Source organism: Coturnix japonica, chromosome 1 (genome assembly GCF_054131305.1).
Source record: "Coturnix japonica strain WE chromosome 1, WE-NBRP24, whole genome shotgun sequence".
Taxonomy (NCBI): domain Eukaryota; kingdom Metazoa; phylum Chordata; class Aves; order Galliformes; family Phasianidae; genus Coturnix; species Coturnix japonica.
Window position 1 is genome coordinate 46,225,316 of NC_140663.1, and position 27,518 is coordinate 46,252,833.

Consider the following 27,518-nt stretch of genomic DNA (forward strand, 5'->3'; position numbering starts at 1 on the left):
ACTAAACAGCTCAGAAAAATACTGTGAAGCAGTGTAGCATGTAGAACAATGTATAAGACAGTATAGTGTACAAGAGAACACAATCATACTTTACTGCAGCTTGAATGCAGGACTGATAAGAGCAATTTTTTTTTTGTTAGCTTATGCTGACTGTACCTTCAAGCTGAACAGCTCACACTGACACAGCTGCAGGACAGGTTACCAAAAGTGCTGAAAGAAGCATTTGGTTTAAATGTACTCAATGTATACAACTATTTTGCTGCACTCAGCACTTGTTAAATCACACTATGTCCAGGTTTGGTACTCCCAGTTCAAGAAATATATTCAAAACTTGGAGATCATTTGACAGAACACCATCAAGATTAGCAATGTGCAAAAGCTGCTGCACTGATTTTTTGTGTACATAGAGAAAAAATGAAAACAAACGGAATGAACTGAGAACTACTGGAAGAGATTACCAAAAGAAATGATGGAGTATCTCTTCCTTTAAATACTTAAGGCTCAGGCTGATCAGGCCATGGGTAATATGGCCTTCCACTCAGCAAAAGGCTGGACCAGATGATCCAGAGGGATCCCTACCAACCTAGACTTCCATAATCTATTCCATAATCTAAGTGATTCCACAATGTAAATGTAAAAACAAACAAACAAAAAAATCTAAAAACAGTTACGGGGCCTGTGACACATGGATAAAAATGTCTAGATCGGCTGTGAAGTAAGCTTCACTATTTTAAAATAAACCTAGCCTCAGGCTTCAAATAACATTTAACTGTTATACTATAACAGTATTTACGTTTAATGGAGTTTATTCACAGCATATTCACTAGGAAATGATGCTGTTTGAACTACATTTTACTTTTCCTTCTCCTTCTAGACAAATCACTGACATGCAAAATATTTTTTTGCTATCTGTATTCCAACACTGATGTGTATATTTGCATAGGAAACCTAAAGAGTTGTATACCCCTTGGAGGGGAAACTGAAACTAAATATGGAATCTTTTCACAGCTTCTCAAACATATTATAAACTGAGTTCTTCTGCTAATGTGACTGAAAACAGCCTCTAGAAAATTAGGATGACTTCTTTTCCAGATTTCATTGTATTGCTCTGAGTAACTTTTTAAATTATTATTTATTTTCAGTTCTCTTACTTTCATGGGATCATACTACAATTGTTATTCTGCTGTTGTCTTATGACATCACAGTCAAAATATGACAGAAATAGATATCTCTGCTATGGCAAGGGATAAGCATCTCAGGGTCATTCTTTGCCTATCTCTCCTTGTCATTATTTCCTATGTCAATAAATGGAGGTTATCAGATAATACAGCCAGGAGCAATAGAATAAAAGAGATAATTTGAACATGCTTCCTGTTCTAAGATGTCAGTAATTCGCAATTTTTCTCATTTCAGGGACAAACCATCTGTCCCTCTTAAGCCTCAGAGATTAACTTTCAGTTATGCAGAGGGTACAAAGCCTGCTCACAAGATTTAACTGTTTGACCAACAGGCTCAAATAAGCATTAAAGCTTTGGTGTGCTATTTCATACATTCCAGTTAAGGGTAAAAAATATTTAAGTATGGATTACCATAAATAAACCATTCTGAAATCTCTGCCTAGTCTACAGTACCATTATGTCTGACTTCATATATACTATCTCAAACAGATATGGACATGCTCCCTTTCTTATAGTTTGATCTGAGACTTAATAAAATGTGACTTGCATGGTTGCCGTAACACTGTCTTTTATGTTCAATGATTATCGCACATTTTTTTTCATCTATAAGAGACAATATGAATCACTCCTGCTGTAAGAATAAATTAGACAATTAATTAATGCAGAAAAATCTCATCAGGAGCAATAGTTTTTATCTATAACACAGAATTGATGGAAAATTTGCTGTACTTGAAATTTTGCTAATACTTCAAGGTCAGCTAACTCTACAGCGCACCTTTGTCTGCTCTTTACATGTCAGCAAAAAGAAAATCTTAACAATCTGCTATAAATTTACCTCAAAGCTGAGTATAAAATATTTGAATTTGGAAATTTAACTCCATTTAACTTAGATGTGAACTTTTCCTCATAATTATACTATTAATAATAAACTAGTACTGCTCCTATGAGACATTTTTGAAATAGTTTAAATATAAACATCCAATAAGACACATTAAGGATCTTTCTGACTATACTTAGTTTTCCAGCTCTCTGAAATACAGAAGATCAGAGATTATAATCATCTTGACAGATGTATAGTTCCCCCAATAAGATGTATTTTATATAAAAATTAAAGAAACATTAAATGTATTATAAATGCCTCACTGTATATGCATTCATTAACCTTAATTAATAGAACAAAGTAAAACTTCTGAAGACTGTTTTCTTGCAAGGTTCTCCACTGAAGATTTAATAATTTATTGTCAGTTCAAATTTTACTTTTTAATTCTCATTTTCAAATTCTTGTGTTACGAATGAAATTTCTTTTCAAAATTTTTGTTTATAAAATTTCCATTTTATACAGAACATGATTTTCTGATTAAGTCTGTGAAAACAGTTCCTGTAATCCTTTCCTCTGATTAAAAAAAAAAAAAAAAAAAAAAAAAAAAAAAAAAAAAAAAAGTGAAAAGTGAAACCTATCCTATAAATGCATATAACCTAATTTTTTTAATTTAGTGAATGCCTTTCTTGACAGCTAAGTCACAATCTGTAAAGGCAAACATCAACACTGGATTTCTTCTGCAGAGCTACACAGGAAGCTCCTCAGTCTCTATATACTTGCCCATAAACATTCAGAAGGCAAACTAAGTCAACTAACATTTGCACTTGTCCCATTCCTTTACAAAATACATTCGACACTTAAGATAAATTCAGCATAAATCATCATCCCAGCCACATATTTAAATACTATAAGCTTCCTTAACCCTCAGCTCAGACTTCCCTAATCTCTGAAAGAAAGCAATGCCAGATGGCCACGAACAACTGCTTAGAGGACCACAGGGAAATACCTGAAGCTTTTAATACCATGGTGGAAAAACACCTTTTGTTTCAACTTACTGCTCAGGCACACTTAGATCAAATTTATGTGTGGAAATCACGTGCAGTCCTTCCACATTAGCTCATACATCTGATTTTGGCTTTCAAAAAATGTATTTTTTGTCATGAATCTAATTCAACAAAACTTATGTCCTGCTGGACAGAAACAATACACTGACTCTTTATCATAGTTATTTCAGCAACAATATGCTTGTTACATGGAGACAAGGACAATCAACTAAGCAATGCATTTCTTCATCACCTCCATGCATATACATGTCAATACAGATAAGTCTGAATAAAACATGTACACACATATATATGTATGCATGTGTATATGGTGTGTGTACATATACATGCATATATGTGTGTGTTATATACTAAGACTGCTCTGAAAGTAAAGCCTCCTATTTTATTATGTTGGCCTGTGACATCAGAGGCAGATGATGGTAGTGTGGCAGTAGAGACTGAACCTTCCTGCCATAATTCACTGTTGCCATGTGACAGACTGTAGGAGAGTGGCAGTCTGACAAAATGGCATCTGACATCGAAGTGCATGAGAAGCAAAGGAGTGGAACTGAATTCTTCTGTGTAGAAATAATGTTACCCACTAACATTCATCATGCATTGGATGTCTATGAAGATCAGACAGCGGATGCTAGCACAGTGAGGCGGCAGGTGGTGCATTATAGCAGTGGTGACAGCAATGTGAAAGGCAAGGAACATTCCAAATGACCATGCACAGCTGTCACACTACAAAATGAAGATCATCTCAATGAGCTCATCCATGACAATCTGTACATTACAATCAGGGAACTATGTATGGAGCTCAATATCAGCTCCAACGCATTGAAAACAATGGTTGCAACATTGGAACATTTTAAAGTTTGTGCCATGTGGATCCCACGAATGCTCACAGGAACACTATATGCAAGTTTGTCAGGATCTATTGAACCAATATGAAGCTGAAGGTGACAGTTTCCTGAATTGATAATGATGATTGCCTCATCATTATCAGTGCTGAGACATGGTGTCACCAATATGAGAAAAAGTCCTTGATGTGGCCACATGGGAATTCCCCATTGAAGAAAAATTTCAAGATGCAGCCTCTCAGTGGGTAAAATGATGCGAACCATCTCTTACAACAAGAAACAGGTGAGCCTTCTGGATTTCCTGGAACCCATACAAATCATCAACTCTGAACGCTACATCACAGTGCTGACTAAGCTAAAGGCTCAGAGTTCCCAGCCAGGGAAGAAGATAACCTTTCTCTTGTAACACAATAACACCAGGCCCCACAGTAAGCTGGAGCATACTGCTAGTCTTCACCAAACTGTCCTACCACACCCAGTGGTACAGTCCAGATTTGTTTCATTCTTTTCTGAGTTCCACCTGTTCATGTTGACTGAACATGGACAGTGTCAGCAACACCACCATCATAGCAACTGTGAAACAGTGACAGTGGGTCACGTATGCTGGTGCAGATTTTTAAAAGTAAGGCACTCAGGATGTTGTCCATGGCTGGCAAAAATACACAGCTAATGGCAGTGACTATGTTAAAAAACAGCATTTTGTAGCTGAGAATTTGTTCTGTCCAATAGCGCTATTGTGCTACTTTTATCTGCTGTGGTTTCCATGGAAGTAGGAGGCACTACTTTGAGTGACCTATATACAAGAAAGCAGAATGTCTTCCTCCAAAATTTCCCCATGAAACCAACACTAGAATCTCAACTCACAAAAGAATAAGAATTAAGAAGTATTTCAAGAAACTACTGCAGTATCTTGTAAGAGTTGCTTTAGAAAATATTCTGTCTACTTCATATCAAAAACTCACTCATCATTATAACCAGGAACTATTTCATTTTCTCTGGAGTTCTTTACTAACTTTTTCTATTAATTCCCTTTCTCTGAACACTTCATCCAATTCTCAAAAATGAGCCCATTTGACAGCCAAATCCTGAGTCATCCTTCAGTTCCACTGAAAATATGTAGAGATGTGTGTAAGACTAAGTCATTCAGTAACTGATCATCCCCCTTTCTCTTTGTGCCTCTTCCCTCCACTACAACTGCCTACTTGCTTTCTAAATGCACAATTGCCTTATCCTATCCTGACACAGCTCTGTCAGCGATGCTGGGAAATGTTCTGTACTTAACAGATCAGTATGCTGAAAGTCAGGACTAATGAGACCAGGCAAATCTGGGAATGAGGAAAAAGGGTTGAGAGGAAAGTTAAGACTGAAATAGCAGGGAGTGCTTCAGTATGGAGTAGAAGTAGGAGGCAGTGGCAGAGCTGCCTAGAAAGCCCAGAGCTGGGCTAACAGGAGAGTTCAAGGCAGGAGTGAGACACTGAAAATTTCAGAGTAAGCAAGAAACACGCACACTTAGTCAAACACCCAAAGCCTGTCAGCAATAATGTACAATCAAAGGTTCCAGGTGCAAGGCCAGAGGTGGCAAACTAAAGTACACTTGCCTATAGCACGCTTCATTCTAGTTCACGTTTCTGTGATTAAAATGAGATGGCCTATTTACTTGAATGGCTTAAGACACAGGATAATAATGTAGTCTGATTATGAAAAATAAGAATCTAGCAAGATTTCAGTCCTCTTGAATGATGCACAAGATGTCAAGTTTGGCTGGCAAAACTGAATTCAAGTCAGGTAAAGAGAAGAAAGGGGGAATTTAATACAGTTAAGGTGAACAACGTAAACCAGGCTGGTTGATCAAATTTCTGTTGTAACATCAAAAAGTACTTGACATCTTGCACCTTAGCATTTTTCTATAATTGTGATTCTGTAGTACTGTATTTATTCTGTGTAGCATAGCTCATACAAAAAAACATTTTTGGAGCATCAGATGAGACAATGCTTAATAACAGAAAAAGAAGTAATATAAGCCTACTAAGGAAACACATGTATTTTAGTAAGTGAAGGTAAAGAGATAACTGATGATTGATTACAGAGAACACAATTATATCAGAAGAGCCATTCCAAAAATAATAGTGACAAGCATCATATGAAAAAAAAATCTTCCAAGGTGTCAAAGTAATGCAACTTCAAGGTTGAATAAAAGTGATTAATTCTGGGAACAATTAAGGTAACTTCCTGGTAGTGTTTGTATACAAAAGATTAAAAAATAACAAAAAACATGAACTGCAATGACATGTTTCTCACTCCTTTCTATCTAGTTCTATTTAAGTAAGATTCACACTATTTCAGTGGTTGAAACATTTTAGTCTATTACTGTTAAAAGATCACTGTTGCTAGAGTGGTTCAGTGCTATACCAAATCTCCCATTAATGCTTGCTCCTAGAAGTTATTTCAGTGTGTCAAGATGAACAGTGAAGCTGCTAGTAAGATTACAACTCTAGAACACTGACTCTAGACCACCTGAATTGTACTGTTAACGGCCCTTCTTTTTAAAATAAACCTAGAAAAGATGTCTTTGGTTATTTATGAGATATACAGTATATTTCTGGACCACAAACATTAATGACATGGTTCATACATTCAAGTATTGTAATATTGGGAAAACAGTGACCTTTGCTTTTAAATGGAGCAAGCTCTTATTTTCAGCAGTACTCACACATATCAAGTATTAGACTTTATGTTCCTCAGCAGTACTGTTCAATCAAGGATGCCTAGCTGCTAATTGATTTGAACATCTCCCCTCCTTGCACCTCGCGTTATTTTGTTCAAAGTAGTCTTTATACTTTTGTTTGTTGAGGAGTTGCAACTCCTCTTGCCTCTTGGCTCACGGAGGGAAATAAATTTTGATCCTTCAGAAGTAAATGCGAACCTCCAATTTCACATATCAGTGTGGACAACTGTAGCTGAAACTGAACCCAAACTACTTCATCATTCCAGTTATTTCACATTTAAGCTGATACTGTAAGAGGTTAGAAAATAGGCAATTCATTGTTTCTAACTAGAGAAATGGAAAAGAACTTCCTTCAAACAAAAAAGCAGCTTGTCAGTGAAGTTTACAACAAATGAGATTTATGCCAACAGTGAGAATGTACTTCAAAATTATATTTAACTACAGCTTAACAAGTTACGAAACCTGTTATCACAGGTTTTTAACCATACAGTAATTCTTCTCTTCCCGAAAAACAGTTTTGCTATTTCTTAAATAATCCAGTTCAAAACATGTTAGAATATTGAGTTTCACGAATTATTAGTTGAAATACAGCAACCAGATGATAATAATGACCCTAAAAATGTACATTTTCTCATTAGGCACAGGTTTAATACTGAATATACTCCATGCAAGTATGAGAGACAGGGTGAGAAGGGAGGAGGAGACAGCTGGGGGGAGGGGAAGAACTTGCTGTAGTGCTTCAAAGATGCACTATATATGTAATGCAGCAGTACAGACAACACTAACAAATGAAGGCAACTGAAAATGCAGTACTCACCCAAAATATCAAATTGAAAAGGAACATCGTATATTTCAAACAACACAGGCAGCCTCTTGTCATGTTGCACTTCTTAAATTCTAAAAGGAAAACAAAGGATAGATCCAGGTAAAAGACCACATATTTGCTGCCTTTGGGTGCACTGTATTTGTCACTTTTTATGCCAGTCCCAGATCCGGTTTTGATGCCAGTGTGGTTCTGTGTGTGTGATCCAGCTGTGCCATAGAAAGCTCCGGCAGTAAAACCTCGGCTGAATTGCCTTCCTGAGGTAGAAGGTTTAGCAGAATCTGAGTCTTTGCTATCCAAAGATGGACTCCGGTGAATTGAAGAATCCTCGCTGCTTGACTTCTCCATGATTTCTCTTTCCATAGTTGTCAGATTCAATGTACAGCATCTCTCAGTATTAAATGCAGTGCAATACAGGCTGTCTGTATTTTGCTTCTCTTTTTCTTCATACATAAATCAGATCATTAGTGCAGAATTTATTCACTGCATTGTTGCTATTTATCTATTTTTTATAGCAATGCAGGCTGTACTCTATTTGTAGCATGGATTTATTCATTAATATCCTATGCGTGCAGAGACTCATGATTTATCTTGATGAATCAGTTACGCAGAACTTCAATTTTTATTCAAGAGCCACAGGCTTGTTCTCTCTGCCCTTATTTTACAGCCTTCTAATCTATAGGCAGCAGATGGTTCTTGCGTCCATTTCCAAAAAGCTTCCGCAGTACACCTGGGAGAACTCCCTGCAGCCTGACCACTTTCCTTGCTCTAACCTTCCCTTTCTGAGTCTGTCTGATTCACGTGCTGTCTTTTTTTTCCCACCCATTTACAGTATTTCATTCAATAATCAGCTATCAGAGTGCACTCTGTGTTTCGCTGCTGATGAGAAATCATCCGCAACTGGGCATTTCCCACAGAAATCCCTGATCTAATAGCAAATAATAAATCCACCCTCTTTCTTGCTCCTCCCCTCTGCTTTCCATCTGACCAGTTAGAAGAAGCCTTCTCCCACAGGGCACGCCTCCGTGACACAGTATCTTTAATAGGATTAGAGTTACACTTGACTATACAAGTGCACAACAGAAAATCTCTTTAAATGTCAAGTACTGTTTAGCTATTTATGAGCTAGAACTGTGAGGTAATAGTACTGTTCCAATGCAATCAGTTTATGTATGTTCAAGTATACATTAGAGAGCCAAAAACTAGCCTTTCGTTGTACACAAATTGAACAGTGACTGCACAAACAGAATTTTCTTTGGGCTTAAACATCATGTAACAAGGTACTGGAACAGACTAGCAGCCAGCATACACTGAATAGATACATATCTCACTTGTACATGCACACAGCGACACCATCATTTCTGAAATAATTAACCTCCTTCTATTTACAGTCTTCTTAACTAGTAAATCAGAGATTATTCTTGTGTATGCTAATGTATCATCCTATGCTGTAAGTAGATTATGAACTAGAAACAGTGACCCAAATGTCACATTTATTTTCGAGATAGTAACACAACATGCCTGGCAGGACTCTAAAATGAGAAGGCAGAAGTGTGCATGTGTGTTGGAGACTATGCTCAAGTGGCACAGGGAAAAGGGCAATAATTCTGATCACAATTGGTGCTTTCAAATTTGTCATTTTGTCAAGACTGTAAACATACCACAAGGATGTTGCAAACTGAGAAAACATTTAAACTGTAAATTCTTATTTTCTTTTTTCAAAGAAAGGATAATATGAGGCCGCTACAAAAGATATACAACTACCAGAAAATGAAAAAAAAATATAAAAAAATACGCAAAATCAGAACTAATCCTGTGAAATTTCTTTACTCTTAGATATCTATGCCCAACAGCTCCTTAAAATTCTGTTATTTTTACATTCCAACATTGGAATCATCTTCTTAAAGCAGTTATGTACTGTTATTGACAGGCTTTTCCTGTGAAAATATCCTTATTTTCCTATGAAAATAAACATTAAATGCTTCATGCCATAAAATACTTAGTATCTGTGAATGCACAATTCTTATCCCCTTGTTTGAATAACATTCTAGCAAGCAGACCCAAACCTTCATTAAGCACGCTTATTCACTGTTTTTTAAGTCATTTCAGAATTACCTGCATCAGGTTTCTCCATCATAATTGCAACTATGTGATAAAGAAAGTGAAACACTGCAGCAGAAAAGTTTCTGCATGTAACACAAGGAGAAAAAAATCCAAAGACATGGAAATTTGGCATGCTGTGACCTGGAATCTTCCTGAGACACTGGAACAAGCAGGCCAAGTAGCATTCAAAGCACAAAGCAAATGCCTAAGTTTTGTTTTAGAAGAATGAAAACACTCTTCTCCTTAAAAATTTACTTGAAAATCCACTGACTGAGAAGTTCTGCCATTTCAATCCTACGCTGAAGCTAGTTACTTTCAGAATTTATCAAAATAAGCTCTCAGTAAAAAATAATGAGACTGTACAAGTAGTCTGTAGTCTAACATTTTTTTTTTTTCTGTTTACTCTTTAGTTTTCAAGAATATTTACAATGATAAACTAAAAAGCAAGGAGTTAGATACTCAGGGAAAAAAAAAAAAAGCTGTGTATTTGTGGAAAATATTGCATTATAAATACGTCTCAGTTACTAACAGTTACATTACAATAACAAATTATATGCACCTTTTTAAAAAAGGATATTTTTGTGTATTTTATAATATACAAAAAATCTCAATAAATCCAGAGTCTGTAAATGGTGGAAACATTTAATATTGCTGGTTAAAAAAAAAAGCAATGCAATGCTCCCCCAAGCTTTTTCCTATTTTTATTAGCAGACCATCTTGATATTTTCCACAAAATCATAGAATCACCAATGCTGAAAAAGTCAGTCAAGTCCAACTCTCACCAGTATTTCCCACTAAACCATGACCAATATCCTGACTTTTCTTAACACCTCCGCCACCTCCTAGGAAGCACACTTCTACACCTAACCACTCTTCTGGAGAAGAAGTTTTTCTTAACGTAGAAACTGAATCTCATCTGATGCAACGTGAAGCCATTCTTCCCAGTATGTTAATTATGCTGGAGAAGAAGTCAACACCCACCTCACCACAGCCTTCTTTCAGGTAGTTGTAAGAGAGCAATTAGGTCTCTACTGAGCATCATGCTCTCCAGACTGAACAATCCCAGTTCAATCAGCTGCTCCTCACAGACTATGTCAACAGACTTTCCCTCATCCACCAGTTGCTTGACTGTAAAAGGAGATCACGTTGATCAAGCTGGACCTGCCTTTTGTGAACCCATGCTGGCTGGGCCTGATTCCCCAGTTGTCTTGCACATACCATATAATCTCACTTATGATGATCTGCTCCATAACCCTTCCTGGCACCAAGGTAAGGCTGATGGGCCTGCAGTTCCCCAGATCGTCCTTACTACCCTTCTTGTAGAGGGTAGTCATGCTGGCAAGCCTCTAATCCTCTGGGATCTCTCTGGTTGGCCAGGAATGCTGACATACAGTGGAAAGCAGACTGGCAATTACTTCCGCCAGCTCCCTGAGAACCCTTGAAGGATCCCATCAAGCCCCATGGATTTCTGACAGTTCAGGTGCAGCAGCAGGTCTCTAACTGTTTCTACTTGAATTGTGGAGGGGTTATTCTATTCCTCATCTAAGACTTTTAGGTGAGGGGGATTGCTTCTTTGACCACTACTTATAGAGCACCTATCACTAAGAGCTGTCCATGACTGGCCAGCACCACAGTTTATAAAATAGAACAATCAAAGAAATAAGTGTAGCCACAATATCCAATTTCAAAATTAAAGTCTGACTAACTAGCACTAGGGCAAAATGAACAAGATTAGCCTCCCCTTCTGCTGTGCATAAAATAAACATATGACTCTCTCTTGTGGTTATGTTGTTACAACCAAGGAGACCTTACAAGCTTCAGTAACCTTCTGTCACTGTAGCTTTACAGATAAGTTGCTACCTCCTCCAGCTGTAAACACTAAGTTTTTAGTAGCTCAGTTAATATATCACACAGAACTGCTTACTTGGTGAAAAAAACAAGCAAAGAAGAAAGCAGTATTCCGATCCTCCAGCTATATTTTCATCAGCAATTACACTTAACTGTCTCTGTTTGACACTTCACTGGCAGGTGATGCTGTGAGGACATTCAACATTATAGCTGTCCCACCTGAAAGTAGGACCTCAGCTCCAAAAAGAAAACATTTTATTTTGCTGCGGTTCTTACCTCTGTTGAGTAATTACGGCATGAAAAACATTCAAAAGCTCACTATGTACTTCATTACTTTCCAATTACCAAAACAGAATTTTGTTGATGAAAGATGTCTCCACATAAAAAAAAATAAACTTAGTTCCACACACAAAAGCCTGGGACATCCATCTATGGGCTCAGCCAAGTTGCAGTGGTATTAGACCATTTTCAGACACCAGATATTCAAATGAATGTCACAATGAAAAGGAAGGTTATTAATAATAATGCCCTAACAACATGCTAGTTCTGCTATTAATACTGATTTACCTAGTCCCCTCCTGGAAACAACATACCAGATCCTGACAATTTCAGTTTTTATTGGTACTTTTAATAAACTTTTATTTTTATCTCATCAGAACTTCAGTGCCAGTTACACACAGCTGGACTGTGCATGAATGCCTCTGCTTCTTTCTTCCCACTTCACTAGCTTTTGTACCGTTTGTTAGAATCATGATGCAAACCCGAACAAAAGCTGAACAATTCTACACACATATTTACAACCACATAGTTATAAAGTCAAAACATAGATAAAAATGTATTTAAGCAGTATATGAAAATAAAAAGAACCTTTCCCCTTGTAAAAGACTGAAATTTAGAAAAAGAAAAAAGAAAAAAAAAGAAAAAAAAAAAGAATAAAAGCCGCAAATGTGAGAAGATTCTTCTTATTTACAATCTACAGAAGTACAGTACAAGACTTCAGTACTCCTCAGTTTTGACTTTTGCACTCTCCCAATTCACAGAATCATAGAATCATAGAAAGGCCTAGGTTAAAAAGGATCATAATGATCATCTACTTTTTACCCCACTGCCATGGGCAGGGTTGCCAACCACTAGACCAGGCTGCCCAGAGCTACATTCAACCTGGCCTTGAATGCATCCAGGGACAGGGCTTCAACCTGTGCCAGTGCGTCACCACCTTGTGAATGAAAAACTTCCTCATCATATCTGCCTGAACCTCCCCTGTCTCAATCTAAAACCATTCTCCCTTGTCCTATCACTATCTCACTATCCATCCTCATAAACAGCTGTTCTCCCTCCTGTTTACATGCTCCCTGCAAGTACTGAAAGGCCACAGTGAGGTCTCCCTGGAGCCTTCTCTTTTCCAAGCTAAACAAGCCCAGTTCCCTCAACCTTTCTTCACAGGAGAGGTCCTCCAGCCCTCCTCCAGCCATCTTTATGGCCCTCCTCTGGATTCATTCTAAGAGCTCTGTCTTTCTTGTACTGGTGGCCCCAGGTCTGGACACAGTACTCCAGATGGGGCCTAACAAGAGCTGAGCAGAGGAGGACAATCACCTACCTCCCTGCTGTCCACTCTTCTTTTAATGCCCAGGATATAGTTGGCCTTCCAGGTTGCAAGCACATACTGCCGGCTCATGTCCAGCTTCTGGTCCACCAGGACCCCCAAGCCCTTCTCCATGAAGCTGCTCTCAAAGGGTTCTTCGCCCAACCTGTATAAACACCTGGGATTGCCCCAGCCTAAGTGCAACAGCTTGCAATTGCACAATTACAGTATAAAAAGACCTATCAAACAGCAGAAGTCTTTTGCCTGTTGTGAGAGACGGCATTCCATTTTCCCCTTGGTCACTCTGGGAGTACATTATTAATACAGGAACTCTTCTAATTCTCTACAGTGTGTAGAAGTCCCTTGGATTTAAGGTTAATCTCTATTCTAAAGAGGCTGTATTTCACTAGCAGTCTGCTCTTCCCAATTAACTGACAGCTGGTTGCTATGTATTAATGTAGCTATTAAACCTTAAAACAAAAATAAACAAAACAAAAACAAAAACAGAAAAACCTTCACACAAAATGCTTCATCTGAATAGAGACAGGAGGATGACATAATTCACTTTTTAAATGCAATATACATCTCTCAAACCTGCACACTGATGCCATGAAAGAACATTTTAAGGCACATTCCCTTCATAACTTAGTTAATTTCTACATTGCTAAAATGCCCGTATTTTGGCATTTCATAGAATCATAGAATATGCTGAGTTGTAAGGGATCCATAAGGGTCACTGAGTCCAACTCCTGACACCACAAAGGATTACACAAAATTCAAGCCACATTTCTGAGAGTGTTCTCCAAACATTTCTTGAATTCCAGCAGCTCAGGGCCATGACCACTGCTTCGAAGAGCCTGCTCCAGTGTCCAGCCACCCTCTCAGTGAAGAACCTGTCTTAAGTATTTATGAGCATAAACTGTTGTGATTTCATGAATATGGACATTTAAAGTCACTGCACTAGAGCTGGCAGAGCCCCAGATGTCTACAACAGTCAATAAATTTACACCATTATTGTAGACTCCCTTTCCTATTATGTAATCAGCAGCCTCAGCCTTCATGTTAACCTGAAAGTGTTCAACTGACTGCCTGACTGGACAGCAATCAGAGATGCACGAATCATCAAAAGACTGTTTACCAAAAGCACTTCCAAGCAAAACCTGATCATAGGTTCAGTGCTTAGGTCCAATAGGCACAGGCCCACAGCTTTCATATGGGAGTCACAATGCCAGATTAATTATCTGCTAAGGGCCCAGAGTCAGTAGCCTCAGAACAAAAAGTTTTCTGCAGAGTAGGCTGAGTTCAAGGCAGAACACAGAACTGTCTTCTGATGAGCCCTCAGCATGACCTGGGGCAGAAATATCTTCTAACAACAGTGGAAGCTAACCTCTGCAATGGCTAAATCCTCTGCCTGATCCTTGCTCTCCCTGAGGTCTATCAGCTGTGGTAATAAGCTATAATGCCTAACAATTCCTCTCACACACTTCTTTTGTCATCCAAGTGAAACACTCCTGAAATCATGAGAAATGTTTTCTTTAGTAATAATTTGCAGTACTCAAAGTGCCTTTAAAAACAGCTCTCAAGTTATGACCAAACTATTGGGTAACAGCCGTATTCCATCCTGCTAGTTTGGGCTGGACTCTTCAATGGCTTCCAACAAGCTTCTGCAAAATCTAGTTGGAACAAAGTCCACAGTCAGTTTCCTGCCTTGAAGCCCTTTGGACACATAAAAGTAATGCTATTTGAGCACCTGTATCTAACTTTACAATAAAGATCCTTGCATGCTTTATGGTAACATTCAGTGTTATTGTCTATAATGTAATAGTTGTGCAATTAGTGTTCTTTTCTTTGCCAACAACAATCCTCAGAAGAGAAAAATAATTTATCCAGAATATTCATCTCAAAGAAAGGAGGCTAAATGGTTCTCATTCACTCTGAGTAAGATACAAGAAAGGGTGTAAAAATGAAACAAAGGTAAAATTCTTGCTGTAATGCAGCAGGTTTAGGAAACGGTACAGCTATTAGTGAATGTAGTGATCAGCTCATTGTAAGAGTATGAGGGGAAGAGAAAGTGGGAAAAAAAAAAAAAAAGTATACAATTTAACATGATCCTGTCTGCAAAGACACAAGTACGCTGAAGATCAATTATCCGGTTTATAGTGTAAGAATTTAATTTTTAAGCATATTAATTAGCCAGCCACTTTAAAGGCAGGAGGGTAGTATTATGACTAAATATAACCTATACCTTTACAGAATGAGTCACACAATTTGGGTTGAATCATCTAGTTCCAATCCCCCTAATATAGGCAGGGACACCTCCCACTAGACCAGGATGCTCAAAGCCCCATTCAGCCTAGCCTCGAATCCTTCCAAGAAGGGGACATCAACAAACTCTTTCGGAAGTACGTTACATTGTCTTACGACCTTCTATGTACTAAGGTGGACTCATCTACATTTCATGAGTGCTGGCTGTGTACTAGCTGCAATAACAGGCAGTCAGAGCCTAATATGAGGAGTAATTAATGGATACAAGCATGAGTCTTCTTAAAACCCAAGCTCATGTTTCCTCCAGTTTTGAAAAGCTTGTTTATACCATCAGTGTCTCAAAGATAACCAAAAATAACTTTGATCAGCAGACAGCAACTAACAACCTTGCAAAAGGCTGCAATTCTTTAGTGGCAACTGAAAGACCAAAAAAAAGGGTGTTTTGAATGGGGAAAACTGTGTATCCTTCAGTCGGCTCTGATCTACTTAAGAGAGTAACAAGTATGCAATATTTATGTTATGAAGTATCTGTTCCCCTTTTGAAGTAGAACTTCATTAATTCATTACAAGCAGATGCTTCAAGTCACCCTCTGAACATTTGCTCAGAGGAATCTATTAAATACACAGCCATAACTGCATAGTAACTGGTATGAATCAGCGTGGGTCTTTAAACAACATGAACAAAACAAAAGGCTTCCAAAATAATACTACTAGATAGTAGTAGAAGGTGCTAAGTTACAAACATTTCTTTTAGGAGTTCAAAGAGTTAACTTTAAAGATGATAATGACAGTATGCACACAAACTTTCTCCCTTGTCTCCCCCATGTTCAAGCCTAACCCAGTTTCAAACCTAATGTGATTATTAAAAAGGCCTTCCAAGTCTTCCATTCAGCAGAACAAGTTAATCACACAATCACAGAATCACAGAATTGTAGGGGTTGGAAGGGACCTCCAGAGATCATAGAGTCCAACCCCCCTGCCAAATCACAGGTAGGTGACCAGGTGGGTCTTGAATATCTCCAGAGAATGAGGCTCCACTACCTCTATGAGCAACATGTTCCAGTGCTCCATCACCCTCACTGTAAAGAAGTTCTTGTGCACATTTGTGCGGAACTTCCTATGCTCTGGTTTCTGAATATTTCCCCTTGTCCTGTCTCCACACACTGCTGAAGAGTCTGGTCTCTGCCCACAACAACTTAGATATTTACAGACCTGGATCAGGTCCCCTCTCAGTCTTCTTTTCTCAACGCTGAACAGACCCAGTTCACTTAGCCTTTCTTCATACAGGAGGTGCTCCAGGCCCTTCACCATCTTTGTAGTCCTCTGCTAGACTCTTTCCAAGAGATTCCTGTCTTTTCTGTAATGGGGTGCCCAGAACTGGACACAGTACTCCAGATGAGGCCTCACCAGGGCAGAGTAGAGGGGAAGGATCACCTCCCTCAACTTGCTGGCTACACTCCTTTTAATGCACTCCAGAATGTCACTGGCCTTTTTGGCTACAAGGGCACACTGCTGGCTCATGGCCAACCTGTTGTCCACCAGGACGCCCAGGTCCCTCTCTGCAGAGCTCCTCTCCAGCAGGTCATCACCCAACCCATACTGGTACATGCAATTATTCCTCTCTAGGTGCAAGGCTCTACACTTGCTTTTGTTAAACCTCATCCAGTTTCTTACCGCCCAGCTCTGCAGCCTGTCCAGGTCTCGCTGAATGGCAGCACAGCCTTCAGGTGTGTCAGCCAATCCTCCCAACTTTGTACCATCAGCAAACTTGCTGAGGGTGGCCACTATCCCCTCACCAAGGTCACTGATGAAGATGTTGAACAAGACCTGAGTCAGCACTGACCCCTTGGGAACACTGTTAGTGACAGGCTTCCAACTGGACTGCACCACCAATGATGACCCTCTGTGCTCTGCCAGTCAGCCAGTTCTCAACCCACCTCACTGTCCACTCATCTATCCCACACTTTCTCAGCTTCGTTATAAGGATGTCATGGGAGACGGTATCAAATGCCTTGCTGAAATCAAGGTAGACTACATCCACCATTCTCCCCCCATCCATTTAGCCAGTGACAACATCATAGAAGGTTACCAGATTGGTAGAGCATGACTTCCCCTTGGTGACTACTCCTGATAACCTCATTTTCTTCCAATTGTCTGGAGATGGCATCCAGCACAAGCTGTTCCATCACCTTTCCAGGGATGGAGGTGAGGCTGACTGGCCTGCAATTACCTGGATCTTCCTTCTTGTCCTTTTTTAAGACTGGAGTGATATTGGCTATCCTCCAGTATACAGGCACCTCCCTCATTCTCCAAAATCTCTCAAAGATGACAGTGAGTAGTTCAGCAATCACCTCTGCCAGCTCCCTCAAATAATAACTTTAACAGTAAATCTGCAGTGATGTAATCTACATAGAAATGCTTTGCTTGCTTCTGCTGTTTTAACCATAACTAATTCATCATCATACCTAATTTCTGAAACTCAACTATTCTAAATTGCTAACAACTGGATCTTTTCCTTTCCTACTGCAAACTCACCAGGAAAATCTGGCAGAGACATTCAGGAAAATCTGTATATCTGTCTCTGTTTGGAAGAAATATTATGCACAAATACAATTTAAATCAAAACTCAATTGTATAAAAAGCATTCTGAAATCCCATACTTCTTGTATTCCAAGGATTACTACAAGTTACACAAGTTCTGCATAACTTTCATTTATTCTGTCAACGTGAATGCTTGCTGCCTTGTACACTGAAAACAAAGGTTTTGAAATTGTAAACATATTAAGTAACTGAGCTAAGACTATAAATAAAAAATAAACTTCACTCCATAGCAGAAGTACTACGGAAGATCTATAGCTTACAAGAAAACAAAAAGCAGTAAAAGTTTAATCAATACAACCAAGAATTGTGGATACACAAAGAAAACAGATCTGATTAATTGTAAGGTATAATTTTTTCTGTGTAGAATCCTTTTCCAAACAGAATGATGACTTTTCATCTGCTCTATAATTCAATGCCAAGTTTATATACAATGATACAGAAAAAGACTAAGAAATCATCTTGATTATTTCAAACAAGCAATCAAACAATACTTACTCTAGTTCAGTGCCTCCTTAAGAGTGCCTATCATTATTTTGTAATAGTTTTTAGCGTCATTTTCAGCTTGCACCAAGGAACTCTTCACAGAAAGGTAAAACTTCAGCAAAACATTGCAAAAAAAAAAGCTGCTGGGAAAGTAAGGCTGCTCCTGAGGTGCTGCAGTACTGATACAGTGTGGGAGCTGCAGTGACAGCAGCCAAACCCCTCTGTCTGCATAAAGCCAGCCCACAAGGAGCACAGCAACTCAGGACTGCAGCGAACAGCATGGGAAAACATGGTGTAGTGCATCAGAGAAGCACAGAATGGGCAGTTCAAGCTAGGCATTTGAGCGGGGGTGCTGAGTATCTCTCCCCACATGGGAGACTGGCTCACCAACCATCTGCCTCCCAGGCACAAATCCAGCCACAGTTTCTGGTACGCAGAAAACTCTTGCTAAAAACAATGTGGCAACTCAGCTAGAGTGCCTACCCAAGATGGTGGCTCTTCAGGTCTCTAGCTGCAAGGAGTGCCTGAGCCTGTTGCTACCAGTGAAGGACAACAGGGATTCTACCTAAGTGACGTCTGAAAAGGTGATCTGCTCAGCATGGTGGCAGAACTCAAGGAGGAGCTAGAGAGGTCAAGGAGTGTTAAGGAGTGTGAGCAGGTGGAATAGCTGATGGAATAACTCCATGCCATACCTACATGAAAGGCACCAGGGTGATACCCTCAAACAGTGGTGGACCCGCTGCCCTGCCACCATCAGACAGAAAGGGGATTTAATAGATGGGGAGGAAAGAAAACAGGTCTCAGCTTGGCATAACAGGCAAACCATATCCTCAACTCCCGGGGTGCCCCTGTGTAATAGGCTTGAGGCTTTGGAACGTGAGGGACGGATGAGTGAGAATGCAGGGTAAGGTCCATCCAGCAGTTTGTCCACAGCAAGACAGTTGACTCCACACCTCAAGACTGCTTGTATCAGTAAGGAAAAAAGGGTAATTTTGGTAGGTGATTCCCTTCTGAGAGGAATGGAGGGCCCCACACATTGGCGAAATCCTACCCTTAAAGAAGTGTGCTGCCTCCCCGGGGACTGGGTCAGAGTCCCCCTACTCTGGTTCACCCCTCTAATTATTATCCCTTACTGATAATTTAAGTTGGCAGCAATGAAGTCACTGAGAGAAGCCTGGGGGTTATCAGAAGAGACTTCAGGGGACTGGGGCAGCTAGCTGACTGAGCAGGATTATCCTTTCAGGGGCAGCAAGGGATACTGAAAGAACCAGGAAAACCCATCTCATGAATACATGGCTAAGAGGCTGGTGAAATCACAGTAATTTTGTTTGTTTTTTTCACCATGAGATGCTTTACTTGGTGACTGCTCTGTTGGGTCTCACCTATCTCAAAGGGAGAAACAGATCCCAGCCCATGAGCTGGCAGGGTTCATTGAGAGGACTTACAACTAGGTATGGAGGAAGTAGGAGTTAAAACAAGGCTCACGAGAGATGAGCCTTGGGAACGATGCCAGGGTTGAGGGTGAAGCAAAGGGCTCAGCTGAAGTGCATCTACACCAACTCACAAACAGAAGAAGCTGAAAGCCATCATGCAGCAAGTAAACTATGACCCCAAGTTGTGCTGGGGAGGTTCAGATTGGATATTAAGAAAAAATTATTCTCCAGAAGAGTGATCAGGACCTGGAATGGGCTTGTCCAGAGAGGCAGTTGAGTCATTGTACCTGGAGCCATTCCAGAAATATTCAGATGTTGTACTAAGGGAGATAGTGTAGTGGGAAATACTGCTGATAAGTGGATGGTTGAACAGGGTGATTTTGGAGGTCCTTTCCAACCTGGTGGTTCTGATTCCACAGTTTATACAGATGTCTCAGCTTTGTCCCTACCTAACACATAAGCTATTTATACAGGTTTTCTCAAATATCTGTGATCTCCAAGTCTGAAAGACTACATCAAATCTACAGATGGAGGGGGGATGGAGGAAGGAGGTTTTAATGAATTCTTCACTATGAACTGTTCCTTAAAAAATTGTTCACAGGCATCAGAATGTCACAGAACTGTCTACATACATTTACAACAACCCTCATATTTAAGATCCAGATTTTTTTTTTCTTTTTATATAAAAAACAAATACAATTCAAAGAATCCAAAGCAGATTTCTATAGTGTCTTGCATTCTCAGTGGGGAAATTAACAAACAAAACACTAAAGGCTAGTATGTTGCTATGTAATTGCTGCAAAGTTCTGTCAACCAGATTCTCTCTCAGGCTAGTTACTGGTAGCAATTACACACATTCTGTAAACAACTCATTGAAAGTAACCGATGATCTTTCAAAATTAAAAGCTAGATTATAGACTATTGACACATATTTCTAAATGTTGAGAAATTTGAAACCAATGACTTCTAGAAGAGGAAAGGCATGGTTAGGGGCAGAATGCCAAATAAAGATAAGCTCAATAGGTGCTACATGCTATTTTGAAATAGAACATTCAGCCCATAAAATGTTAATATTGGGGCTGCAGGCAGACACAAAGTTCATGATCAGATGTTCCATCTAATACTACATCTAAATACTTTCCAAAAGGCTAATTAGCACTTTCCAGTAGCTAAAATAAATTATAGAAGATAATGATACTTTGCTCACAAGGACGCAAGGTAAAAAGATAAGCAACAGAAATAACTGACTTCTAGGGAAAATTTAATTTGGATGTAAGGAAAAAATAACATTCAGTGAGAGACTAAATAAATACTGGAAAAAATAATGTGGAGAGATGATGGAACTTCCGTCACTGGAAACATTCAACATTCCACTTGACCTATCCCTGGAAAACGTAAACAAAGACTGGTTTCAACAGAAGGTTGAACAATACAGTCTCCAGTTGGTTTTTCCAATACAGACATTTCTAATACTATAACTTTTTGCTCTGATATTCAACTATTGAAGCAGTTTCGCTGTGATTATCACAGCTTAACTCCTCCCCAGAATGTAAAAGACTTAGATGGAACTCCATAGTACAGAGGTCTCTAAGTTCAGAGTAGCAGTCACTTACTTAGAATGTAAGTACAATCACAGGCACTGAAAAACTGGTGAAATGTAATTGCTAACACTTTGATGAGGAGAAATATCTTACCAGTAACTAGATTTTTCAAATTAGCAACAGCCTTATCCTATCAAGTATCCAAAGAGCATAAAGCCTTTGATATTCGACTGATTTAATCTGGTAATTATTCTTCCTAATGTGGTGACTACTATCTTGCTGAAATCCACATTTGACAGAATAAATGACAAAACAAACTTCAGCCTCTTCCATCATCATATTCTGTATTTTTTCCACCCTATTTAGAGCATCCAAATCCAATCCAATCCAAAACATGGGTGTATTCAATAGAATGCAAGACCTTCCCCAAATACAACAATATAACTTATCTACAAACATGGGGATTAATAATTATTTAAAGACTTTGATAAAATAAATCTATAACCTAGAGAAACACAGATGAAGGGCTGTTCTAATCTCCTCAAAAACAGATTTCCAAAAGATTTCAAACTGAAGTTATTTATGTAGAAGAAATCATGATCCTTGACCACAGAGATGCTAAAATTTACTGTGATGCTAAAAATGTGTCACGACAGTGGAAAGCTATTTAACAACTTCAATTTGAGTTTATACAATTTTAGACATGCTTATTTTCTTAACATTGCATTACCAGCATAAGCTAATGCTAGTTTTTGCAGACAGACTTCTAAGTTGGTTCAGATATATCATCTGCTACAAATCTGTCCTGTAGCCATAGTTTTCTTTCATCTATCCTTATAAGCATTTTTCTTTCTTTTCCTTATAGCTTCAGTAAGAAGAAGAAAAGAGTGTGAAACTGCACAAACACAACCAGTGAAGAAAAGGGACGGAAGAATAAGGAAGGATATGGGACAACAGGGGAGAAAGAACCTTTTGTTCAATCATTCACCTTAGTTCAGGGAATCACAAATTCTACTGTAGTAAGAGTGACTAAAGCATTAGTCCTGCATCTTTGCATCAGATCCACTTCTAATGGCAAATAGCAGCATATGGAAATACCTCCATTGCTGTGTTTTATGTTTTCTGTGCTATATTACAAGGAGCATAAAATACTAAGAAAACAGACATGAATTTGTTCCTTGGATGGTAATGAAAAGAGATATTGTAAGAAAACTGTTGAAGGAATTAAAATGTTTTATTTCACAACTTCCACACTACTAAACACTAAATCTTATGATCAAACTGAACAATCCTACTCACATACCTGCAAAGTAGTGCACATTCTTTTCATTGTTAAACATTTTTGTTCTCTGACGTGATTTACCTTTTCAAGGATAATACTTTGTTTTTCCTCATAACAAGTGATCATGTTCTAATCTAGGGCCTGCCATAACCTGGAGAAAAAAATAACTCACTGCAGTCCAAAATAAAAATCCATTGCATAAAAAGGCTTAATAAAAAATAGCAGTTCTATTAACAGAACTATGTCTCCCTAAGAGTTTTAGAATTTTTATTTCAGCATGCTAGCATGCAATTTCAGCACACACTTAAACAAGTTAAACATTTTTAAAAAGCAGATGTCTTTCATGTTGCTGTCATCATTGCAAAAATGTACTATGCTCATATTCACTCTTATGTCTCCATAAACATTCAGCAAGCATTGATAAAAGTCAGTGAATACAATTTTTTCCACATGGAGGAATTCAATTCCACATCTTTGCTTCATACGCACTTCCATGTCAAACACCATTTTGTCAGACTGCTTCTCTGCTGCCATCTGTCACACAGCAACAAAACAGAATACTGGTGGGACGATTCAACCTCTACTACCATACCTCCAGCATCAGCCTCTGACATGGTAGGCCAACATAATACAATACAAGGCATTACTTTTGAAGCAGCCCTTGTAGTTTATTTCTGGTGGCCTCTCTGCTTCTGCAATTCCCAAGCACACAAACAAAACAAGAACATAAACAAAAGCACAAAACTCCTGCCTTACATACAATTGAAGGTTGGTGTAAGTGGCATGGTGTTAGCAACAGATTCTAGTCACTCTTACTTCCCCAAACCACACAACTTATTTTCACTCTGTATTTTTGTGGAAATGAGATTTATGCAATAAGAAGACCCATCATGATCTTTCAGTAACTTTTAGATGCTTCAAAATCTGCAATCAGATCCGGGATGGGAGATGACAGGATGTAACAGATGCCCTGGAAATCCAACACAACACTCAGTAGGATATGTTCGACATACTGATAACAGCAAGACAGAATAGCTCTCCCAGAGTAAAGCATGTGCATGACTCCAGACTAGCATTCTGTGTTCTGTGTTATTAGCATTCATAGCTGAGTTAGTGATAAACAGGGGATGTCAAGTCAGCTGGAGGGCTTGGAGTCTGGGGGGATGGACAATGACTAAGATAAAGAGACTACTGAGGTCAATCAAAACCATAAGTACAAAAGAAAATCAGGACATATGCACTATGCTTTAGCAGAATTTTAAAATGTGCAAGACAGAATTGCAGCTAGGCAGTCACACTCAAGTGTGAATTCTCAAGTACACAACATAAAATTAGCAGGGATATTCACAAATAAGGTAATGACAGTCTGATATCTTTACCAATGAATCACAGCCATGTGCAGAAGACTCACTGAGTGCAGGGTATTCTAGAAGGGAATTTATGGTCTCCCATCATAAAGGCATCATGACTTGATTGGAGATGGTAGAATCTCCATATATTAACATGAACATCATTTTTATTTCTACACCTATTAGGATTAATACTTTTAATTAATTTAATTAATAGGCTTTTGAGGACCTCCAAGGAGACTCCACAGCTTCCCTGGGCAACCTGTGTCAATACTTGGTCATTTTCACAATAAAGTGCTTCCTGATATTCAAGCAGGACCTCTTGTACTCCAGCTTGTGCCCACTGTGCCTTGTCCTGGCACTGGGCACCACTTAGAAGAGTCTGGCTCTATTGTGCACCCCCCCTGCAGATATTTATAGTAAAGATTTGTGCACTGAATCTCCTCTTCTTCAGGTTTCATCTCTCTCAGCCTCTTCTCATAGCAGAGATTCTCCAGTCCCTTGATCATCTTGGTGGCCTTCCACTGGACTATTTCAACAACATCCATACTCAGGAGGGGAAGAAACACCTTCCTTGACCCATTGGCAATCCTCTCCTCAGGGCAGCCAAGAATACCACGATCCTTCCTAGCAGCAAGGGCAAACTGCTGACTGGAATCATAATCTGGAGCATGAGCTAAAAGATATGTCAAGCCTTATTGGAGAGCCAAAGCTCTGAAGCTGATAGAACATTTCACTAACTTTAGAGTGGAGTTTGATTGAAATTATCAGCTGAACAACAACTGACATGAAGGCAATAATTGCTAGGAGAAGATGAGGCAGAAAATCATCTTAAAGGCTGTTCTCATATAACCACTGATAAAGGATAAAATGATTCCAAAACACTCAGACATATAAAATGCTTGACGCGCAGCTTTTGCAGTTCTCAGACAATGCTCAAATGTTGGCCAATCCCAACAACATCCAGATTTAATTTTTGTTTGCTTTTGTTTTGCTATTGTGTTTTTTGTTTTTAACCACAGCAGTCTTTTTTTACAATTGGCAGAAACGTGTTAAGAAATCTGTGTAACACAGACCACTCTAACGTCACTGAAGGTCTGAGAAAAAACATCCTAACACCATTGAGAACACAAGATAAATGCTAAGACTAAAAAGAAGACAAAAATACTAACAATAGTAAAAGCCATTAAGTTTCTGAAGAAAAATAATATTAATATCCATCTAAGTATCCAAGTAAACTTATTTCTCCATTTCAGTCAGCCAACAAGCCTTCAAGAGTCTAACACAGAATCACAGAATCATATCTAGGATCTAGTATTCATGCAGTACGTTCATATAAGCAACTCACCATGGGCTTATTTATCCAACACTCTTTAAAAATTTTATCAGTTATTTAGATAGTGAGACTGAGTGCACTCTCAGCAAGTTTGCTGATGACACTGAGTGATGTAGTTGATACAACAGAAGGAAGGGATACCACCCAAATGGACCTAGAAAAGCTTGAGATGTGGGCCCAAATGAACTTAAGTAACAAGGCCAAGTGCAAGTTGTTGCACTTGGGTTGGAGTAATCACAGACATGAGTACATACTGGGAGAAGAAGTCCTTGAGAGCAGCCTTTGTAAGAAGAACTTGGGTATTCTGATGGACAAAAAGCAGGACATGAGCCAGTAGTGTGGACTTGTGGCCCAGAAAGCCTACCTTATCATCTTGGGCTGCATCAAAAGAGGGGTGGCCAATAGGGTGAGCAAGGTCACTGTTTCCCTTTACTCTGCCCTTGTGAAGACCATCAAGACAACTGTTCTGGAGCCCCTGGCACAAGAAAGATGTGGAGCTTATCCAGAGAAGGGCCACGAAGATGATTAGAGGGCTGGAGCACCTCTCCTATGAAGACAGGCTGAAGATGAGTTTGTTCAGCCTAGAGAAGGTTTTGGGGAGACCTCACTGTGGCCTTTCAGTATTTAAATGGAGATTATTAAAAAAAAAAAAAAAAAAAAGAAAGGTGTAGACTGACTTTTTACATGGTCTGATAATGATATTATCAGAGGGAATGGTTTTAAACTAAAAGATGGGAGACAGGTTAGATGTTAGGACAAAAGTCTTTACTTAGGGGGAGGAAAGGCACTGGAACAGTTGCCTAGAGAAGTTGTGGATGCCCCATCCCTGGAGGTGTTCGATGGCATGTTAAACGGGACCCTGAGCAACTTGATCTAGATGTTGGAAAACTGCTCATGGCGGAGCTATATGATCACTATGTCCCTTCCAACTCAAGCTATTCTATGATTCTATGTTCTGTTTGAAACTTATCTTCCCCAAAACCCTGTGACTGCCAATTTAAGCAGAAAATTAATCCTAAAATTCCTTTTCCAAGTATAAAAACCATCCTTATCTACATCATATCTCAGATACTCAGAAAAAAAGGGAAAAAAAGATTATGGCTTGCCCTGATCCTTAACTGTGTCTAAATAAATAAATAAATCATTATTTTTTAGTCAAACAAGCTTTTCAGGTTAGAACAGCGAGGTTTGTTTACTGTCACATACCTTCCTTATTTCTTTCAAATAGTGCAATGAGATAAATGTGCAAACTACATATTTTCATGGAAATCAGACTAAATGGCATAGTTCATAATCAGCTCTCAACTCGCATCTAGCTTGGTAAAACTGAACCACTCTGTATCCTAGAGGGCCATGGGAAGTTATCAACAGTGATAAAGAATTTGAGGGGTACCACAGTAGTTATACTAAACTTTGAGCTAGAGATCACTTTCTGCTTGGTTTTACAGCTCTAAAGCCTAATCCTTCCCAGTAGTTTCTAAAACAAAGATGCAATACCAATATCAACAAAATATCAGTTAAACTGGCACTGTCCAAACTTGTTCATAGCAGTTACACATGATTCTTGTTGAAAAAAGCCAGCCATGAATCTGGTACCTTTACATTACTCTTATACCATTGCTTATAAAAAGGAAGCTGAAGTAACAACCAAAAAAAAATGTTATCCACATTCTTGTTACATGGATTCAGAGGACTGCAGAGACCATACAGCACATTCTGAAACAACACACACAACTCATCATAAAAATATAGATGCCAAGAAAACTATTTGAGAAGTTGCCTTCAGAAGATCTATCTCTAAAACACAGTCAGTTGCCTACCCTTTTTCTAGTATACCTTCCATAGTAAAGTGTTATATTAAGCACCATAATCCCACAATTGTGTGGAAAAGTTCATTTAATCCATGATCTGAAAAGTTGTGGGTTCAACTACTTCCCTTCTATCACTTTCAAGTCCATCATATCCTAGAATGCTTCTAGGCACTTCCAGACAACCAGTTTTACCTACAGGTCATCCTAGTACCTCAAAATGCTCACAGAGGGTGTACTGACTCATGCAATAGAACTAAGTTTACTGTAAGCAATTTCCATGAACAGTTCATTGTCCAGGCCCAAATGCATATGCAAAAGTTTAAAAGCATCCTTACCTAATGGCATGAGCAATGTGAAGTCTGATGCTCAGGAAGGGTTCTAGGACACTAACTACAATTTTCTGCACCATAAATTTGTATTGAAAGCACCTCT

At 38.9% G+C, this 27,518-nt stretch overlaps 1 protein-coding gene across 10 annotated transcripts in view; it reads right to left on the minus strand.

Annotated features, from left to right (window-relative positions):
* TSPAN9 (tetraspanin 9) overlaps nt 1-27,518 on the minus strand; it is a 136,255-nt gene that overhangs the window by 49,674 nt on the left and 59,063 nt on the right. For 7 of the 10 annotated variants that reach the window (XM_085517785.1, XM_015871566.2, XM_085517790.1 and 4 more), the window contains exon 2: nt 7,447-7,526. The exons of 1 other annotated variant lie outside the window; for it this stretch is intronic. In XM_085517785.1, the coding sequence (XP_085373911.1) occupies nt 7,447-7,509 (63 nt within the window). In that variant the 5' untranslated portion in view covers nt 7,510-7,526. Of the gene's footprint in view, nt 1-7,446; nt 10,028-18,346; nt 18,524-27,518 lie in introns of those variants that run through there. 2 more of the 10 variants (XM_085517771.1, XM_015871546.3) reach the window with 2 other exon arrangements.